The following is a 20,878-nucleotide window of genomic DNA, read 5'->3' on the forward strand; positions in this document are numbered from 1 at the left end:
TACTTATTTGATTGCTCGGGACAGTTTGGCCCTTGCTGATCTTAGGGCCACCCTGTCCCCTGTTCTGAAGGTTAGGTCTCTAGTCTTCAGCAGCATGTGCACTTTAGCAGTCATCCTCGGCTTCTGGCTCGAGCGTGTGGTGATGGTCTTGGAGATCGTCACGTCATCAATGCATTTGAGTCGCCATTGGTTGCAGCCTCCCTGAAGATGTTCCAGTTAGTGCACTCAAAGCAGCCCTGAAGAGCAGAGGTGGCTCCTGCTGGCCAGATTTTAACCCTATTCAGAACCGGTTTAGAGAATCTGACAAGAATGCTGGAAATAGCATAACAGAGATGTGGTCTGAGTAGCCGAGATGGGTGCGGGGCTCTTCATGATATTTGCCATGAATGTTTGTGTAAACAAGATCCAGTGTGTTTTCCCCTCTCATTGCAACTGAGCCAAAACAAAACAAAGACGCAGCAATTTCTAAAATATTGCCCTGTAGTCTTTCAAGTCGGATGTAGTCCAGTTTATTGTCCAGGGAGCAAACATTAGAAACTAGAATGGATGGGAAAGCCTCCCAGTTAGGGATTGTTTTTAGCCTAGCACAGACACCTGTCTGCTTACCGCGCTTCCACTTCCTCAAGCACCACTTTTGGCATCTCCTCTCCTTGTCCATGGTATCACGTGACACAGGGGACTAGAGGCCTGTTCTCTGCAGCAAGCTGAAATTATGAAGCCTTTCCAACACATCATCATGCAGGTTGGTTGTTGCACAATTTCTTTATTGTATTAACTTCCGGTGGTCGTATACATGAACACCGCTGTCTCTGGTGTCCATCTACAACAGATAAGGGTGATTAAATATAGAGATGGAAAGGTACTGACAGATGAGAAGAGTGTGCAGAGAGGTTGGAAGGAGGAAAATGAGAGGAAAAGAAGGGAGAGGAGGTGAATCGCGTAAGTAGATGCCTGTCTTTAAGAACAAGGGTGAAGTGCAGGGTTGTAGCAACTAAAGAGGTATAAAGTCGATGAGCCACACAATGAAGTTATGGGAAAGAGTAGTGGAAGCTAGGCTACGAAAGGAAGTGGATATTTGTGAGCAGCAGTACAGCTTCATGCCCAGAAAAAGCTCTACCGATGCATTTTTTGCTTTGAGAATATTAATGGAGAAGTACAGAGTCTTTGTGGATTTAGAGAAAGTGTATAACAAGGTGCAGAGAGGAGCTATGGTATTGTAATCTCAGGAGTGGCAGAGAAGTACGTCAGAGTAATTTAGGATATCTATGATAATGTATTCAATGTTAGAGATTTAAGCACTTTTGTACGTCGCTCTGTATAAGGGCGTCTGCCAAATGCTGTAAATGTAAATGAGAGGAGTATGACAGCAGTGAGATGTGTCATAGGTCAGACAGAAGAGATCAAAGTGGAGGTGGGGCTACATCAAGAATCGGCTTCGAGTCCCTTCTTATTTGCTATTTTGATGGACAGGTTGACAGATGAAGTCAGACAGGAATGTCCATAGACAAAGATGCTTGCAGAGGATATTGTGATCTGTAGTGAGGGTAGAGAGCAGGCAGAGAAACACCTGGAAAGATAGAGGTCTGCTCTGGAAAGAATACATGTGTATGAATGAGAGGGAGCAAATTAGAACAGTGAGGTTAGAGGGGCCTGGGGTGAGGAAGGTGCAGGAGTATTTGGGGTGGTTGTAGTGGGTGGAGAAGGGTGTCAGGAGTGTTGTGTAACATATACTGTATACATGTCTTAAAAGAGGACATTGAGATAATTGGTGGAAAAGTAGAGGATGCCAAGGAAAGTAGAAGATATGTCTTACATTAAAAAGGCTAGAAAAGCTGCTAGCTACTGAGTATTCTCTCACTCCCCCCCCCCCCATGCTTTAATAACATTTAAAATACACAGCTTGATGCCTGCATGGTTCTGCTAGTCAGCAAGTAAAGCTTAAAGTCCCTGCTGTGTGGGAACAATGCAGTATATGTGTGATTCCTATTCAGATCATGTTTGAGTATGTGTGTGTTTCCTTGCATGTCTCAAGTCAGCAGAGTCCCTGCTGTGCTGTGTGCATATCCGCATTTCGATTCTGATTGTTGGGTGCCCCAGGTGATGGTGGTGATTAGGTTCCTGCCTTGTATTCCTGTAGTTATCCTCAGTGTGTAATTGCTTGGCTTAATGTTATGGTGCACTGGGTATTTATTTAATGCTCTAAACGATATCTAAAGAGAAAGGCCTTTATTGGTCTGTCTAAATTAACTCTGGCAAGCAAGCAGAAGACGTGAAGAGGGCCCGTGCATAAACCGATTTTCAAGGGAACCGCGTTCAAGATAGCTACTTATATATATATATATATATATATATATATATATATATATATATATATATATATATATATATATATATATATATATATATATAATGGTCATGGAGTTTAAAAAAAAGCCTTATTCTGGTTTAGGCCACACACACAGTTCCTGTATTTACATATTTACAACATTTAGACATTTTATTATATGAAGAGATTATTTTTATAAAATATGAAGAGAAGGCAATGGTATACAGTAGCTACAGTAAGTAGTAAACACAACAGGAGGCTAATCATACTCACCTGATAAGCACAGTGAAAGGGGAGGTGAGATTTGCAGTATTTCTGACTTTGCTGAAGATGTTGATACTAAAGGAAGAAAATATGGTTCCTCATCATCTGTGAATGGCTGCTTTGCAGATAAAGGTGTGTTACCACTTTGGGTCTGAGCGATAGATTTAGTAGACAATGGGGTCAGAGTTTTAGCTTTAGTATGATGGAGTTCTGAGGGTATTAGGCTCAATTTTGCCTGGGCTGAAATGGAAACTGCTGGTGAAAATGGAAACTGCTGGTGGAAGGGTGATGTTGAAGGTGATGGACCATGGGAGGAATCTACACCTTCTGGAGATATTGGGCTCAGTTTTTCCATGAAGGAAGTAGGAAATGCTGCCGATGAGGAAAGCAACTGTCTATGGGGTTGCAGAAAACGAGAAAGGGAGGGATTCCAGTCAACTGCTGAATTGGATATTGCTGAAGATGGCCCTTTGTGAGTCTGTAGATTTTGGAAATCACTGTGTCTTGGTGATAGTGCTCTTTGAAGTATGTGTTTCCCTTGTTGATGTGACATTATTAAGGCAGGTGCTGAGCTGTTTAAAATGTCTGAAATAGATTTTTGACATTTATGAGGAGCATAGGATGAAACATTTTCTGATGGTGGTAATTGTGAGAACTGACTTAGCATTGTTTCATTAGCAGGTTTAAAACATGCTTGTAAAAAAACAGATGAATTTGTTTGACACTCAACCTCCTCTTCTAAGTGAAGAGGCAATGGGAGATTCTGAATGAGACTCAGTTGTGGATTAGAGGAATCAAGGGATGTTGGAGATTGACATTGATCTGAGGAAATTAATGAACTATAGGTTTGAGGAGAAGTAGAAGAGCTGTATTCCCAACCTTGTGTTGTACATTTGAGTGCTGAATTGGGTTTTGATGGATATTTTAACATCTGTGGTTTTAGTTTTGGTGATTGTGCTTCTTGAAGTGCATGTTCCTTATCATTTACAAGGTGTAGCATTGCAGAGTCTTTTGAAGTGGAGATGTCCACAGATTTTTGCAGATTATGGCAAATGAGTGATGACAAGTGTTGGTCAGTTGGTGGTGACTGTGAGGATGATTCTAATGACCCACTCAGTAGTGCATCATTAACCAGTGCTTGAGTATTTAATGAGAACTCCAGTGAATTTGTTGGATGCAGAACTTCTTCTGCTAGGGAAAGTCTTGCTAAAGCATCTACTTGTTTTTGCTCTCTGTTGGAAAATGTGAACCAAGAAGACAATTAGGAAATGTAAGGAAAAAATAGGAATAAATGCCATTTTGTTTTATTTGTGCATCACATGTCATTGGCTAATCCATTTTTTAAATTACCCCTTTTGTTTCCACTGTGCTATAATTACATTTTTCATCTCCTTCCCACTTAGTTTTCAATTAATTACTGTTTGACTGAAAGCATTATAAACCCAAACTGATTAGTTTACCACGTCATTGCCCAGTCTGCATCTACTGTGTCACTAACCAAACCTTGCACTGCATGTTATTACCTGATCTGGATCCCAGTGTGATCTGCAGCCTAAGTATCATTAAGACTTATGCATTCTTCATGTCATAGTTCATTTACAATTCCAGTACCCAAACGAGCTGCCGTCTTTGTGTTCTTAAACAATATGCATGCTTGTCACAATCTTACATTCATCCAGTGTTTTTAGATCATTTTCATCTTCATGTAGTTATCTGATCTCTTTACTGTGTATTGTTCATGCATGCAAGCATACACTACATTACACTGTGACCCCTCAGTGCATACCAGACATACAAATATATATATATATATATATATATATATATATATATATATATATATATATATATATATATATATATATATATATATATATACACACACACACACACACACACACACACACAATATATATATATACACACAATATATTATAAACACTATACACAGTATATTCCGTATAGTTGCTTTTTATATGAAAAAGAAGTTTGCATTAAGATGTATTCATAGAAAGAGAATTAAATTAATAGATCAGTAAATACAATTAAATAAGAAAATTAATAAAACTAAATTCAAGCACAAGTTTCCTGTTTTAGATTTGAGTTAATTGTGTTTGCTTTTTATTTCATATACAAAATATGTGATGAAAAAAAAAATGAGACATACTGAGAAGTTCAATATCTTTTCTATATGTAGCATGACTCACTTTTTATTTTTCTGTTTGAATCCAAAGGAAGCATCCACCAGAGAGTCTCCTGCTGTCTGGACAGAATTTAAACCACAAAACAGCTGATGGAAACAATCTGGACTTTAGAGAGGAGATTAAAATGTAAATGCACAGCTTATAGCCATGCACCAGTTAGATAGCAGATATCTCAATGTCTACAGGTGATATGGGCAGCAGACACAGAGAGCACAGAATTACCTCATTTATCTCTGTGATTCTCGGTTTAAAAATGTTATTCACTACTTCTGTTTTTGCTGAGCTGGAGACCGCGAAAAGAGAGACACAGTAATGATGCATATCCATCTCCTCGGCTGCAGGACATATGAAACAGAGAAAGAGATTATGTGACAGGTAGAGTCTGAAGGATATTTCATCAAAGAATAAATGTAATCAGTGTAAAACAAAGGTTTAAAAAAATACATTTGAGAGAGAAAGGATATAAATCATGCAAAAACTCGTACTTAACTATATTGACAGTGCATTTGCATGTGTTGACCCCTTGAACTTTTCCACAACTTGTGGTGATACAAGCTAAAATTCGTATCAAATTTAGTAGAATGTTAAGCGGTTGATTGATAAAATGTGTCTGAATTTTGAGGGTGGAGCATAGTTTTTACTTTGAACAAAGCAGACATTTGATGGTTGCATAATTCTTCACGCACTTCATCTGAATCCTCATATTTTAGAAACTCTACCAAGATCTCAAGTCTCCTGCTGACTAGAACAAGTTTTCTTATATTATTGCCTTGTATTTGGGTTAATTCACTGCGTTATCTCATACCTGGTCTGTTTCCCATTCCCTGCTTATGAAAATCATCTCTACAGCATAATTCTACCAATATTTTTGTTCATTGTGAGGATGGTGTTCTTCTAACCTAAGAGTCCCATCTGAGCTTTGGACATTACAAAGTTACTCAGTCGTTTGCTTGTTTCTCTGATTAATATCCTCTATGCCCACTTTCTGACTACATTCTCTACTTACATATATTTTTTTAATTGGTTTAATGATGCTTTATAGGGTGTTTGGGATTTTTTTATTCACTAAACCCTCACTGGTACTCATCCAGATTTTTTGGGAATATCAGTATGCAATCAACAATGTGTTTTACTAGTTAACCAATACTTATCAACATAAAAAAAAAATAAGCAGAATAAAATTTAAGCTTTTAGTGCAAAAGCCAGTGATTTGTAACTTTAAAGAAACAACACTATTTGACATAATATCAAATAGACTATTTTTCGTACAGTTAACAGTGCATGATAATGATCAGGCTCAGTTTAGTGTATAAATGCAACATATGAGAAAGCAATGGGGTTGATACAGAAACCTTAGTTAAGGTGTTCTGGTAAAACTCAAGCTTTATCATTCTTTTCTCCACTCTTTTCATTCTTTTAACCTTTTAAGCAGAATCTCTACTTGCACCTCAGCTGTCAGAGGCCTCAGACAAGCTATCAGACACCCTCTTCACCATAATAAAAGCCATGTGAGTAGCCTTTAGTGGTGTAAGTGTGATGGATTGGCAGCACATGCTGCAGGAATTCCAAAGCCATGAGCAGTGTGAGGGTGAAAAACTAACTTTTTAAATTATTTTTAAAACGTTTCAAATTCTTGGTGAACACATACTGTATGTATACAGTCCTCCAAAACTATTGGCACAGCAAGGCCAATTCATTTGTTTTTGTTTTCTTTTTTTTCTTCAGAGTTTTGTAGATGGTAGTGTAAAATGGCATCAAAAAGAGCACATTTTGATGAGCCACAAAAGATCTGGAACCCAGAATAACCTACAGTATAGGCTCAGTAATATTTTTATATGAAGTAAAATATGATGGTATCATCAAAATTCATTCAGAAGTTCAGGAACATTTTTCTACCAATTTATAAAGAAATACATCTAAATGACTTTATTAGTAAGACTAATTACTAAATTAAAGAAGAAAGACTAATTAGCAAGGCTATTAACTGGAATTTTCTTCAAGACTTATCTGTTACTATATGTTGTATGGGTTCTACATAACACATCTAGATATAAATAACAGGAAATAAAAGCTGAATTCCTAAACTTTTGCCTTATATCCATTTTTTGATCTCAAACTAAATAAATTGTCCTTGCTGTTCCAATAGTTTCAGAGGGGACTGTAACTGCCTCATTTCCAATCTATGCATTTGTGTGTAGAATGAAAGTGCTGACCAGTTAGTTCACGAATCTCTTCAACAGGTTGTGCACAGGTGTCTGTAATCAAGTCCTGTGTAGATCTTGGGGTGGAAAGCAACTGGTATGATTCAATCTGCATTCTAAAGAAAAGAAATAATATGAAAATCAGAGCATAATCTGTTTTTAATTATCTTGTTATCATTACTACACTGTAGAGTGACTGAACATAGAGTCACCAAAAAGTTATTGTCATTAAGGTACAAGTCACCAACACTAAGAATTTTCTAGTTATTGATGAATGATATGTTTTATCTATGTATAATATATTTTTAATATATGTTTAATGTTCTGCAATATCTGTTAATGATATTTCATGTTATCTGATGTATAATTAGTAAATTCTTTACAAATCTCCCATATTCTTGAAATAAAAAACAAGAAACTGGAAAAGCCTCCCTTGGGACTTCCTCATTTTTTAAAAAGTCATAGCTATACAACTGACCCTGGACAGACACTAGAGAAACAGGAATATCATGCAAATATCTCATAGAAAATATTATCATACCAACAATTACACTTTTTTTTGTATAGATTATCTGCTATTCAATTCTCTGTGTAAAAAAACTTAATATAGAAATGCAGTATATTAGTGATTTGCCCTATAGCCATATATCAGTCCTTGATCTTACTTAGAGACAAAACTTCTCTCAGCAATAATGGTAGTAATGAACCCCCCTCATGCCCCGCTCAAGATTTGTATTACAGTGCATAAGTATTCAAACCCACTGAACCTTTCCACAAATTGTCACTTTACAACCACAAAGAAAATTTTATTTTATTGGGATTTTATGTGAAATCATTGTTAAATGGAAGAAAATTGATAAATGGTGTCCAAAATGTTTTACAAATAAATATCTGAAAAGCCTTCAGAAGTCACCTAATTATTAAACAGATTCCACTAGTGTATAATTTAATCTCAGTATAAATACAGCTTTTATTAAGCCCTCAGACATTTGTTAGACTCAACTAGTGAACAAACAGCATCATGAAGACCAAGGAACAAATGATGCATGGTTTGGTTATAAAACAGTATCCCCACATTACACAACTGCAAACCTACAAAGACTTGTTCATTCACATACTGTAAACTGACAGGCCGGGCAAGTTACTCATTACTCAACTATTACTCATGCACTCCATTGTTGAAAGAAAGCCATGTCCAAAGTCCCATTTGCAGTTTGAGACAAGCCATGTGGGGGACACAGCAAACTTGTGGGAAAAGGTGCTCTGGTCAGAAAAGACCTAAATTTAACAAAATTTATACCTAACACTGCACATTACCTTGAACACACAATCACCACTGTGAAATATGGTGGTGGCAGCATCATGTTATGGGGATGCTTTTCTTCAGCAGGGACAGGGAAGCTGGTCAGAGTTCATGGGAAGGTGGAGTCTGCAAAAAATTTTAGACTAGGGTGGAGGTTCACCTTCCAGCAGGAAACAACCCTAAACATACAGCCAGAGCTACAATAGAATTGTTTAGATCAAAGCATATTCATGTGTTAGAATGACCTAATCAATGTCCAGACCAAATCCAATTGCGAATCTGTGGCATGACTCGAAAATTGCTGTTCACAGACGCTCTTTAGATGTGCAAAGCTGGTAGCCATACCCCAAAAAACTTACAGCTGTAATTGCAGCAAAAGGTGTTTCTACAAAGTATTCAGGGGGCTGAATACAAATGCATGCCACACTTTTCAAATATGTATTTGTAAAAACAAATTTGGACAATATATAATTTTCCTTAACTCAACAATTATGTGCCACGTTGTGTTGGTCTATTACACAAAATTCCAATAAAATACACTTTTGTTTGTGGTTGTAACATGACAGAATATGGAAAAGTTCAGTGTGTATGAATACTTTTACAAGGCACCGTATACTATGGCCTTGTAAGGACAAAAAAAATGTTGCTTGGTAGCTAACTCAAACAAACTGCAGGGGTTTTGGATAGCTAACTGTATGTAGGTACACCATTGCCCTTTTTCCACCAAGGTAGTTTGAGTGCTGGTTCGGCACCAGAGCCTAATTTAAAATCAGTTTTTCTCTTTTTTGACACCCAAGGCACCGGCTCTAAACCAAGAAAAGTGGTTCTTAAGTAGCACCAAAATATTGCTGGTCTAGACTTAAGAACCACTTGTGTCAGGGGCTGGGGGTGGGGTTACTGTTAGCGCCTTTGATAATGTACCTTAACCAATTATAACATTTTTACTTTACCGCATTATGATGAATTATCAGCACACATGATAGTATAAGGGGGAAGTCGTGGCCTAATGGTTAGAGAGTCTGACTCCTAACCCTAAGGTTTTGGGTTCGAGTCCCGGGCCGGCCACGACTGACGTGTACTTGAGCAAGGCACCAAACCCCCAACTGCTCCCCGGGCGCCGCAGCATTAATGGCTGCCCACTGCTCCAGGAGTGTGTTCATGTGTGTGTGTTCACTGCTGTGTGTACACTTTGGATGGGTTAAATGCAGAGAAGTAATTCTGAGTATGGGTCACCATACTTAGCCGTATGTCACGTCACGTTACTTTTTTTTTAGTAGGTAGCTACATGCTTCTGTGCTAACATTGCTGTTTAACATTGTATACAGTGATGAAAGACATGGCTCTGTGATGGCTCTCTAGCCCATGGAAAGGCAAACCGGTTCTTAGAAGGCTCACCAGTGGAACCAACTTCGAACTAGCACCAGCACTAACTCTGGACCATCACCCGGTTCTTTCTGTTTTCAGTGTTACAGTGTTTCAGTGTATGTTCAGTTCAGTACATGTTGTGAAATGTGTGCCACACACATTGCAACAGGTAATAGCTTAAAATCTTTTAAGAATTCAAATATATTTTTTTTTAAATGTAAATAAAAAATGTCATTTGATACATTCATTAGACAGATGAAGAAACACATTTACAATGTCATGAAAACCCAAGATAATAAGACTTATAATAACTTGTAATGTTGGTAATGATAAAGTTTCATGGTCCCACTCCTTGATTAATCTATATAGCACTGTAGATTGGAAATGCCGAACACAAGAAAAGAAATGCCCTCCAAAAATCATGTGAACTGAAGGAAAATCATAGACACAGCTGTCCATTCCAGATCCTGCAGGAGGGCACACATCATCATCAGTGACCCTAATCAGGGTCACCATATGTTCACCTGGAGGGATACTAAGCACAGGCTTAGGAGTCAAAGATGAAAGTGCCATCACACACAGAAACTGCTTTACCATCATTTTTCCCCTTTGAAGGAAGACTAGTGGCCAAAAGAATATATACTGTGATGTCAAAGCCATAGCCATGATTGTGTGCCTATTACACTCGGTGTCAAACTACACTAAAGGACAAAATAAACATTACATTAACAGTTCAGTTTTAAAAATCATGTTTAATGAATACTACCATGCCAATAATCTTTATTTGATTAACAGCATTTTGTGTTACCTGTGTAACCCTAACCCTAAAGAGCTCAGTAGAGTATAAAAGTTCTTCTTATTCCAGACACACATTGAGCAACATTGCACCAAGGTACTGATATCTGATTCTATTATAATGGAGGGAATGAAAGCTGTAGTGGCAAAGACTGTTGAAGGCAGAAACCCAAATTTGATTCACTACTCCAAATCCTTTTCTTGCACTAAAACACACTATTTCAAGCTACCCTGAAACTACTTCTACACACACACATACACAGCTTGTATATGTGTAAGAAGTGATTCAGTGCAGCTTGATATAGAGAAATGAATGCCAAATAAAGAGCTCTGTCCTATCAAAGCAACAGCAACTAATAATGTAAGTCAGTTGTGTGTGTGGCCCCCATGTGACTGTATGCATTCCTGAAAATGTCTGGGCATGCTCCTGATATGATGTTGGATAGTGTCCTGGGGATATCCTCCCAAACTTGGATCTGGTCTGGGGAACGTAAGGGGCCAGTCAATTGCATCAATGATTTCATCATACAAAAATTATCTATATGCTGGTCAGAGAAGGACAGGCATTGTCATGAATCAAGAATAACCTAGGGCCCAGTGCACCAGCATAAGGTCTGTCAACGTGATGCAGAACGGCATATCAGATATTGCGTCATCGGGTAGGTGTGGCCTATTTGATAATCTAACCCTAACCCTAGTTTTTGGTTGTTTATTTGTTTTCGAAAATAGCTTAACTGTAAGATAATAAAGCATAATAGCTATAAAATATAGAATCTACCTGTATGACTGTTTTGTCCTTCATTATCCATCGTAGGTATGCTCATTTTTTTTGAAAGAGGGCGTTTTTCCAAGACCTCCAGAAACACACCTACTTTACGTCGTGGTAACAAAACCCCTGGAATTTAGTGAATGCCGTCTGTCAACAGCAGTAAAGGCACCATTGACTAGCACATGGAGTTCGTTGTGACCCTCCAAGGATATTCTTCTGCAGACCATTAGTAACACACTACCAACCAGTCATGCTGGATGATGTGGCATGCAGCATAACGTTCCCCGTGGCATTTCCAGACTCCTTCATGTCTAACACCTGCACATTGTTGGCCTGCTCTCATGCACTAGGAGAACAGAGTGCCAATGGCAGACCTGTCCTGTCAATTCTGGTGTTCTCTGTTATATGCCAATTTAGCTGCACAATGCTGGGCTGTGAGCACAGGTCCCACTAGAGGATTCAAGCCATCATGCCACCCTTGTGGAATCTTATTCTGACAATTTAGTCCGAAACATACACACCAGTAGAATGCTTAAGGTAATTTTGTAGGAATGTGGCAGTGCTCCTCCTGTTTCCTTTCAAAAAAGGAGCTGATACTTCTTTCTGCTGATTTACTGCTTTTCTACAATCTCTGTCTCCTGGAATCTCATACATGCTCTTGAAACTATGCTGGAAGACACACCAAAACTCATTGCAACAGTACATTTGGATGTGCTGTCCTATAGGAGCTGGGCTACCTTTGTGATCTGATTTGGTTTGCAAATACTGCATCATGCTACAAGTAGTGAAAAGGACCCTAACAAAATACATACATACATACCTACATGCATGCATACATACATACATACATACATACATACATACATACATACATACATACATACATACATAAAATAAAATAAAATAAAATAAAATAAAAAACTTTTTTTGTCTTATGGGGATCAGCCTAACTTGCCAAAAGGGCAAAAATGTTAGCTATTCCTATCTTTTTAGGACACACAAGCGTGCATGAGTACTGTGGGAACACAGGGTGTTCTTGTTCTACAGATGATAATATTGAAATAAAAGCCGTTTAATGGGCTTACAGCTGACCTGAAAACCATGGCAACAATACAACTCTTATGTAACCCCCGACATGTCTCAAAGAAACCAGCACATTTTCTGCCTGCCTTTAGTCTTTGGTTAGATTGTTTTGAAGCAAACAGGCAGCATTGCATGAAGCACATTTTCCATTTGGTAGAGGTATTTGAACTTCTCTAACAAGCAACTAAACCAAAACCTTAGTTTGATGTGCTTGCCTGAGTGTGGTTTAAATAAAGTTGCCCTTATTCACACTAGTTTGTTGATTATTTAATATATATCTCAAAACAAAGACATTGGACACTGAATAAAATTTGTTTTAATGGAAAGTAACTTTGTGTTTTGTTGAATGTTTGTGCTTACTATGCAACTATCACATTTTCAAGCTGTTTCTTGAACATGCTTGTCAGCTTTAAGTCAAAACATTTCAAGACATGGAATGTACTTGTGCTGAGCACCCCAAATAGTAATTTTTTTTCAGCCTTGCATCTGAATATCAAGAACACAAAAACAAAACATTTTAGTACACCAAACCCAGTTATGAGTCTAATGGACCTAACACTACCAAGTCTTTTTAATTATATTATAGTAAAAATTAATTTTATTTATCCAGTAAATACTACCTACACTACCCAAGGACACTTCTATCTGGAAAAAAAAAAGCTAATGACATTCTTAGCATTCTATGGTTCACTCTGCAGTTTGGGTTTTTGGAAATTAACTAGGCATCTCCAGTGACCTTGATAGAACATTAAACTATTATTGAAATCAGTAGGGAGATGCAAGAGCAAAATTACATGTTGGAATTATACTTTTCAGTTCTGCCCTAACTCATAATGTATTATCATTAATGCAACATCAAAGAAAAATGTTACATGTTTGATTTCTATTCCTTAGGGAAAATTGCATCATGCGATTCAGGGGGATTTTAAAGCCATTAAGTGGTCTGTTTTAATTAAGGCCCTGAAGGTTAAGTGGTTCTATTTACAGTAGCTATTATATAGGCTATTTCTTAGGACAGTAGTTTATAGGCTAAAGAAAGCCCTCCTGACCTGCGGTGTTTCTTCATTAGCAGCCTTTCCATGTAGCTTAGTCCATGGTTCCTAAACTCAATATGTATTTGAGGTCTTCCTCCAGCCTGGGTCCCCATAGCCTCCATGGATTCTATGAGGAAAAAATACAGTAATAAGTACTGTAAATAGGAAAATGTTGTTTTGTGAATTTGCTCTTTATTTTTGTGTAGTATAAACTAATTATGCAGGGATGCCATTTTACCATGAGTATTTTTTGAGCAGTGTTTTGATGATCAATGATGGCATTAATATAGGAATGATTTTTGGAAAAATGGTCATGGAAAAACTACACACACAGTGCATCCAGAAACCAATCACAGTGCTTTACTTTTGTTACAGCCTTATTCCAAAATTCATTATTATTAAATTCATTATTTTCCTATGTCGCCCATAATGTTTGAAATCTTTGCAAATTTATTAAAAAAAAAATATGAAAAAGATCACATGCCCATAAATATTCACAGCCTTTGCCATGACACTCAAAATTGAGCTCAGGTGCATCCTGTTTCCAGTGATTATCCTTGAGATGTTTCTACAACTTGATTGGAGTCCAGCTGTAAATTCAGTTGATTGCACGAGATTTGGAAATCCACAACCCTGTCTATATAACTTTTCACAGTTAACAATGCATGTCACAGCACAAACTAATCCATGAAGTCCAAGGCATTGTCTGTAGACCTTGTATAAAGGCACAGATCTGGGAAAGGTTACAGAAAATCAAGGGAGAAAGGTCTTGGTCAGGGAGGTGAGCAAGAACTCAATGGTCACTCTGACAGAGCTCCAGCATTTATCTGTGTAGATGAGAACCTTACAGAAGAACAACCATCTCTGCAGCACTCCACCAATCAGACCTGTATGGAGTGGCCAGATGGAAGATCCTCCTCCTGGAGTTTGCCGACTATTCAAATATTGAATATGACGCTCCCTGTCCAACCTGATAGATCTTAAGAGGTCCTAGAGAAAGAAGAACGGTAGAAACTGCCCAAAAATAAGTGTCCCAAGCTTGTAGTATCATGTGATTCAAATGTGTTTCAACAAAATATTGAGAAAAGGCTGTGAATACGTATGTAGATGTGATTTTTTTATTGAGTATTGTTTGTAGAATTTTAGGAAAATAATTAATTTAATCCATTTTGGAATAAGGCTGTAACATAAAAACGTGGAAGAAGTGACACGCTTGGAATACTCCGGATACATGGATACAATGAAAGGACTCAAGTGACGTGCACAGAGCCCTGACCACAACACCATGAATGCCTTTGAAATAAAATATGAAATACAAACTGCACCCAAGGCCTTCTCAAAGCCTCAAAATATCAAAACCTTACTAATGCTCTTATGGCTGAATGTGTAAAAATGGCTCTAAACTCAAGCACAAGCCATCCCAGAAGTGTGGATACTAAAGCAAACAGGGGACAAACTGTGGAATAACATTTTTAGCAAGCACGTATGGTTATGATATGATGTGTATGAAGCATAAGTTAATAAGTACGGCATAGAACTAATATCAGATATCAGTATTGCATTTCTGCATCCCAAGTATAATTTGTTTTGTTTGATAGTAATATTTACATGCATTATGAACCAGATTTTGGTAATACACTTTTATTATTGTTTAGGAGTTAAATCCATTAATTCATTATTAGTATGTAAAAAGTCATAGGGTGCATGGTGGAGTGTAAAATTAATAAAGAGACCAACAGGGAAATAGTGAGATGACAAAGAAACATTAGTAAAATTGGACAAACATTGTAAAACCCTGTTGGCAGGATAGAGAATGGGTAACAAACTGCTACTATATGTGGCGACCAAAGCAGACGATTTAATCAGGAATATCAAATACGTAGGTTAATTGGTGGATTTACATTTCTGTTTCCCAACAAATGTTTAATTTGTGCATAAAAGAAATGGAAAACTATTAAAACGGTGTTGTTTATGTATATGTTCTTTTAAATAATGGCAAATAATGGCATATGATATAGCAAATAATGGCATATGATATTACAGTATCTTTCACTGTATACATCTTGTCATATTTAGGCCTTATCCACGCTGTGTGTGTGTGTGTGTGTGTGTGTGTGTGTGTGTGTGTGTGTGTGTGTGTGTGTGTGTGTGTGTGTGTGTTACCTAGTTGAGCAGTTTGTACACTGTGGTTGGGTTCATGATGTTCTCTGTCACCATGAGTGTTGCCTGCTCTCCACTCATTCAGAGCTTGCTGAAAACATCTGGAAGATTCCTCTTCATCAAAACTGCCTCTGAGTAAAGAGTCTTTATTCTCCTGATCCAGATCATTTACACTCAACACCTACAATCAGATGTGGTTAGTAACTCCAATTCAGAACTGGACTCTTCTAAAAAGTTACTACTACTGTTTTATAATTTTGCTAATGCAGTTATTAGTTTTATGTCCCAAATTCACAAATTATTTTTTAGTTTATACAAATTTATACTACTCTCATCTGACCCCAGTCTCTGATTAAGTCCATTATTCCCCTATCTCTCCTTCCCCTTCTGCTTTTCTATCTCACACATTTTATCTCACCACATGTGTTTTCTCAGGGACCCAGTGGTGTAGAGGTAAGCTTTGTTGGTGCAGCAAGTAGTCTTGGCATTTCCAATAACAGTGTTCCACCACCGGAGTGAGAACTTTAGTCTGGCTCCCTAATCCCCAATTCCCTGATCAAACTGGGATGTACAGAATATACATATCTGAGCACATCATACACTGGTGGATTCAGGCTGTAATCAGATCTCAATCCACTAACTACTGAGTCAGGGAGAGCAATTGGATAAAGCACAAAGGGTGAAGGTGAGGTGTGTGGCCAAGGTACATTCGCAATTATTTGCTTTTGCCCATGCATATTTATTTCTGGGGTCAAAACCATAGTTTAAAAGTGGAGATTAATCCTCTCCTAATCCATCTGCTGATTCTGGGCATAAATTGGTCAGACTTTTGGAAATTAGTCAAGGGACTGTTTGATGATGGGTCCAGCATTAGCAAAAAAAACTATATATGGAACATGTGTTGCTTGGAGTGGGGAGACAGTGCCAAAGCCATCAATGACACCTTGAAGCATGCTTTTGACCAAGTGAAAGTAATTGACAGTCAGCCCATTGAGCTGTGTCCAGTGGCTATGTATCCTGCACTCCAGGACAGGGAACCAACCCAGCTATTGGGGGGTGCACAAGCCAACACACATTCTGTGCTGGGCCCAAGCCCACATGAAAATGAGAAGGTTGCAACAGAAGAGCTTTTCAGCTTAAATCCTGTGCCAAATCAAATATGTGAATCAGATGATCAGCTGTAGTGGTCCCTAATGAGAGCAACTGAACAGTATTGAGACCATCCAAAGAAGAAAGACAACCAAAATGATGGTCCCAAACATCTGCAAAGAAATGCTTTTCCAAATGTCTCATTATAATCTCATAGCTGGGCATTTAGTTCAATAAACAAGGCTAAACTCCTGTGGTTCCACTCCATAAAGTATTAATTTCAGTAGCAATCCACAGGCTGTAATTAATTTCAGTAACTGGTTCAGTAGCTGGCTCAACTGGTTAAGGCTTTGGGTTGCTGATCGGGCCCTTGACCTGCCCCTGCCCTCTGACCCCATGCTCATCAGTTGGGGTATGTGAAGAAAAGAATTCCACTGTGCTGTAATGTATATGTGGCAATAATAAAGGCTTCTATGCCCTGTTCTATTCTATTCTATGGGTACAGTTGGTGGTGGCAGAATTCCACTCTTGCCAGTGAGGGAAGCTGAGTGCAGGCCAGATGGATATCCTGCCATACATCAGACAGTGGGGTTATATGGTGGCAGAGATGTGGTCGAATAACATTTTTGGAAGGAGTAACAACATGGAATGTGTAATTCCAGGAATGAGCATGCAACTGTGGAAAATTAAAGTGGTTCTTTTTGCTTGGTGTTTGTTGAAGGAGGAGAAAAAAATTAGAGAGCACATGAGACAAGATGAGCTTATGTGTGTATGTGTGTTTCCCTGAATAAGGTGCTGAAAAGACCCCAGTAAACAGGATGAGATAATAAAAGAAGTCAAGTCATGCTCTCTAAACCTGCCTCCTGTGTCCTCATTTATCGACAGACTTACCAAGGGTTGGACAGTATTCATGTACAATTTAATACCTACTGCACAGTGAGCATATGTAATGAAAAGGAAACAATTTGAAATTCAGCATCATTGTTGACTTAGTATGATACACAAAAGCAGGAAAACTAGTGATTGTTGGTGATAAGCCTTGGTGATTAGCTTTTTTTACCTTTTGAGGTTTATGTGATACAAATATGTAATATAATACCACTAATGTTTGTTTTTGGCAAAAAAAATAAAGCTTCATTAACATTTAAATGCATTTGTAGGCTATCTCCTAAATCTTCTAAATGATTGGATTTTAAGTGCAAACAGTGATACCTAGATATTAAACAAAAAGGTTAACCATAAAGTGTAGGCTTCATGTTATTTAACATAATGCAGTTAATGTATACAATTTAAATCAAGCAAAAGTAGATATCACCTCTACTTGAAAATTATTTTCTCCACCCACCTCTCTTTTACACACACCATACGGATTAAATAATTTAGTTAAGTGCCTTTTTTAGCTAAGTGCATTTATCTCCTTTACTTTGAGTGTTGTATGGCTGTTGCCTTTTTATTTTTCATTGTATTTGAAGTTTTTACTGCAAAAAAAAGGACGCATTTGTGCATGTGTGCGAGTGAAAGTGAGAGTCTCACTTGTGTATTGTGCATCTGGTTATCACAAATAGGTTGAAGAAGTGCAGATGCTGGAACTCTTCTCATATCTCTGCCATGATTCAACCAAAGGTCTTCCTCCTCTTCACTTTCAAGCTTCTTCTGAAGACAATTCACCACATCCATTGTGCTAATGGAGGTATGTAGCTCAGCCTGGATAGAATTATTTTGGACTATAATATGATTCTTTAATAATTTAATCAAATAATAAGTGGTAAATATTAAATTTCTGGTTTGGATCTCTAATTATGTGTATTAAAATAAAATCAGTTCTGTTTAGGCATTTAGAATTGTGCATACTAAAATGCCTGTAAGGTATGCCCTGATTTTTTGTTTGTAATTCAGTGTTGACCCATTCACATGTCGCATCATCTTCATCTGCTACATTTTTATATGGCCATAGATATAATGTTTTGCAGTATAATATACGCTATTTCAGCATATCAAGGTAAACTGCTTTGAGAACATAAAGTCCCCTCTAGAAGTACTAGGTTTCTTTATTTTTTAGGACATATTGTACTGTCTATGACCAGTGCTTTTCCAGCGTTTTGATAAATTGTGGCAATATTCTTAGTTTCAGTATAATTTGCTGTACTCCCAATCCCCACTAAATGAAACTCAGGGCTTAAACCAAGAGTAAATATTCAGAGCTATTAATTGTTAAACAATCAATATAATTTTCAATATAACAATTTCAATAGTTTCTTGGCCACAAACACAACATGCATAACAAAGTTGAGATACATTCTTGGGAAAACAAAGAGAGGGATGAAAACTCTAAATATGAATATCAGTCTGGCTAACAGGTCAGGGTAGCAAAGCTACACATACAGTATATTAAATACATAAAGAGTTACCTAGCACTGTATTATGTAACTTTTCTTATTTGTTATCATTAAATAAACTGGGGTTATACCATAAGATTAAAACCTTTACATTATAAAGTTATCAACCAATTTCAACATTGTCAGAGGACTGTCACTGGGGCACTGTAAGTGTAAGACTGAAGTTAATTACTAGTAAATTAAGTTTTTACATTCATTAACTGCCAAAGAGCTACTGGCAAATGGCAGGTGCAAAATCCCAGGATTGTTAAAGGCCCTAGTGTCGAGGTTGTACACTCAGTACTGATAGAGAGTCTCTGGTGACTGAAAGGTCACGAGTTTAATTCACAAGACTGGAAAAGAGCCATTAGTCATCAAAAGGTTATGAGGTCAAATCGCAGGACAGACAGTTAGTGAAGGAAAAGTTGAGAAATATAAGAAATGTCAGAGAGTGAGAAGTGACCAGATGGCCAATGTTGACCAGAAGATTGTGCCTTTTAATTTTGCTACATAGCCAACTTCCAGTTATAGCCAACTACAACTGGAAGGTTATGAGAAATTAAACCCAGAAAACTGGGATTGTCAGAGATCCTCAAGCAACTAGAAGCTTGCAAGTTGCAACCATCCACAGAGTTACGAATGACGGGTAGATGCTAATAATAATGTCTGTCATAGACCAACTAGTGATCAGAATGTTGTATGATCAAATACTAGGAATACCAAAGTTAGTTCAACTTAGTTCATATTATTTCAAATCCTAGAACAGTCAGAGAGATACTGTTTACTCTTTACTGCTCAGCTCTATGCTTGGACTGGTTTGGATTTAACCTCCGTTAAAGTGATAAAAGTGTCTGAAAAAAATGCATGAATAAATGTAGCATGTAAATGTAAAATTCCATGCAATCTAAAGAGAAAAAAGCTGATGTGAGGAAAAGGCCTGCATTTCTAGAGAAACAGGTCTCACACCACAGGGATCAAACTTGAGAGCAAATCCATGGATGTTTTTCCCTACTTTCCTTTTTCTCATTTTTGATGAAGGCAAATCAAACTGGATTAGGAGCACAGAAACCTGCCTCACTGATCACATTCCTCTAATCCAGATTCAATGTGGCCTGCCAAGCATTCACCTTTGATTCTGGCTAAGCTCTCTCTCTCTCTCTCTCTCTCTCTCTCTCTCTCTCTCTCTCTCTCTCTCTCCCTCTATCTATCTATCTCTCTATCTCTCACGCACACACATTTGTACTATCCTTGAGAGGATCTTCTATTAATGTAGTGCAGCTAATTAATGCCGTGTTACATCAAAATTTCACCCTTACCCTAAGTTAATGTGGTTATATTGTAAAAGGACTGAATATTTGAAAGCTGTCAAGAGAGTAATCCAAGACAAAAAAAGTACAGAATTTGCCAAAGTCACATTTATTTTAATAGATTTTTTCAATCATTCTGCCTTTATGTTTGCCTAAAATCTTGGCACACTTACAATTGAATTCTGGTCTCTTTTCAGTCCTGATGATATTGTTTTATTATGTATCAGACAGTGGTTCTTGGCAAAGCACACTAATATGGCATTTAAGTCTTTGTTATTAGTTGCCATGGCATGACAACCAAAGCACCAATTCTCCAAGGAGTGCTTCATTTGTACCTTGAATGCTTCTAACAGAATTTTTAATCATTCATTTTCAGTGATTGCTTTACCATGGTCTTGGTCCTGGTGTATTCTGAGCATATTCCATGAACACAGAGTAAGACAGGAATGCAATTCCAGTCTGTAACAGGGCATCACACAAAGTACACACACAACCACACACTGATATTTAGGGGCAATTTAAAGTAGCCAAACCAACACACATCATGAATTCGGGTGGAGACAGGAAACAAGGATACCTAGAAGAAACCCATACAGACACAGG

General features: G+C 37.6%; 1 protein-coding gene across 2 annotated transcripts in view; it reads right to left on the bottom strand.

Moving 5' to 3' along the window:
• The window catches only part of zbbx (zinc finger, B-box domain containing), a 65,434-nt gene that overhangs the window by 28,578 nt on the left and 15,978 nt on the right, over positions 1 to 20,878 (bottom strand). The window contains exons 8-15 of one of the 2 annotated variants that reach the window (XM_047822788.1): positions 18,127 to 18,297; positions 15,508 to 15,685; positions 13,360 to 13,471; positions 7,008 to 7,111; positions 5,017 to 5,129; positions 4,798 to 4,853; positions 3,470 to 3,822; positions 2,600 to 3,175 (exon numbers count right to left, since the gene is read on the bottom strand). In XM_047822788.1, the coding sequence (XP_047678744.1) occupies positions 2,600 to 3,175; positions 3,470 to 3,822; positions 4,798 to 4,853; positions 5,017 to 5,129; positions 7,008 to 7,111; positions 13,360 to 13,471; positions 15,508 to 15,685; positions 18,127 to 18,297 (1,663 nt within the window). Of the gene's footprint in view, positions 1 to 2,599; positions 3,823 to 4,797; positions 4,854 to 5,016; positions 5,130 to 7,007; positions 7,112 to 13,359; positions 13,472 to 15,507; positions 15,686 to 18,126; positions 18,298 to 20,878 lie in introns of both variants that reach the window. The other variant, XM_027168052.2, reaches the window with a different exon arrangement.

The sequence above is a fragment of the Tachysurus fulvidraco genome, chromosome 13 (genome assembly GCF_022655615.1).
Source record: "Tachysurus fulvidraco isolate hzauxx_2018 chromosome 13, HZAU_PFXX_2.0, whole genome shotgun sequence".
Classification (NCBI taxonomy): Eukaryota; Metazoa; Chordata; class Actinopteri; order Siluriformes; family Bagridae; genus Tachysurus; species Tachysurus fulvidraco.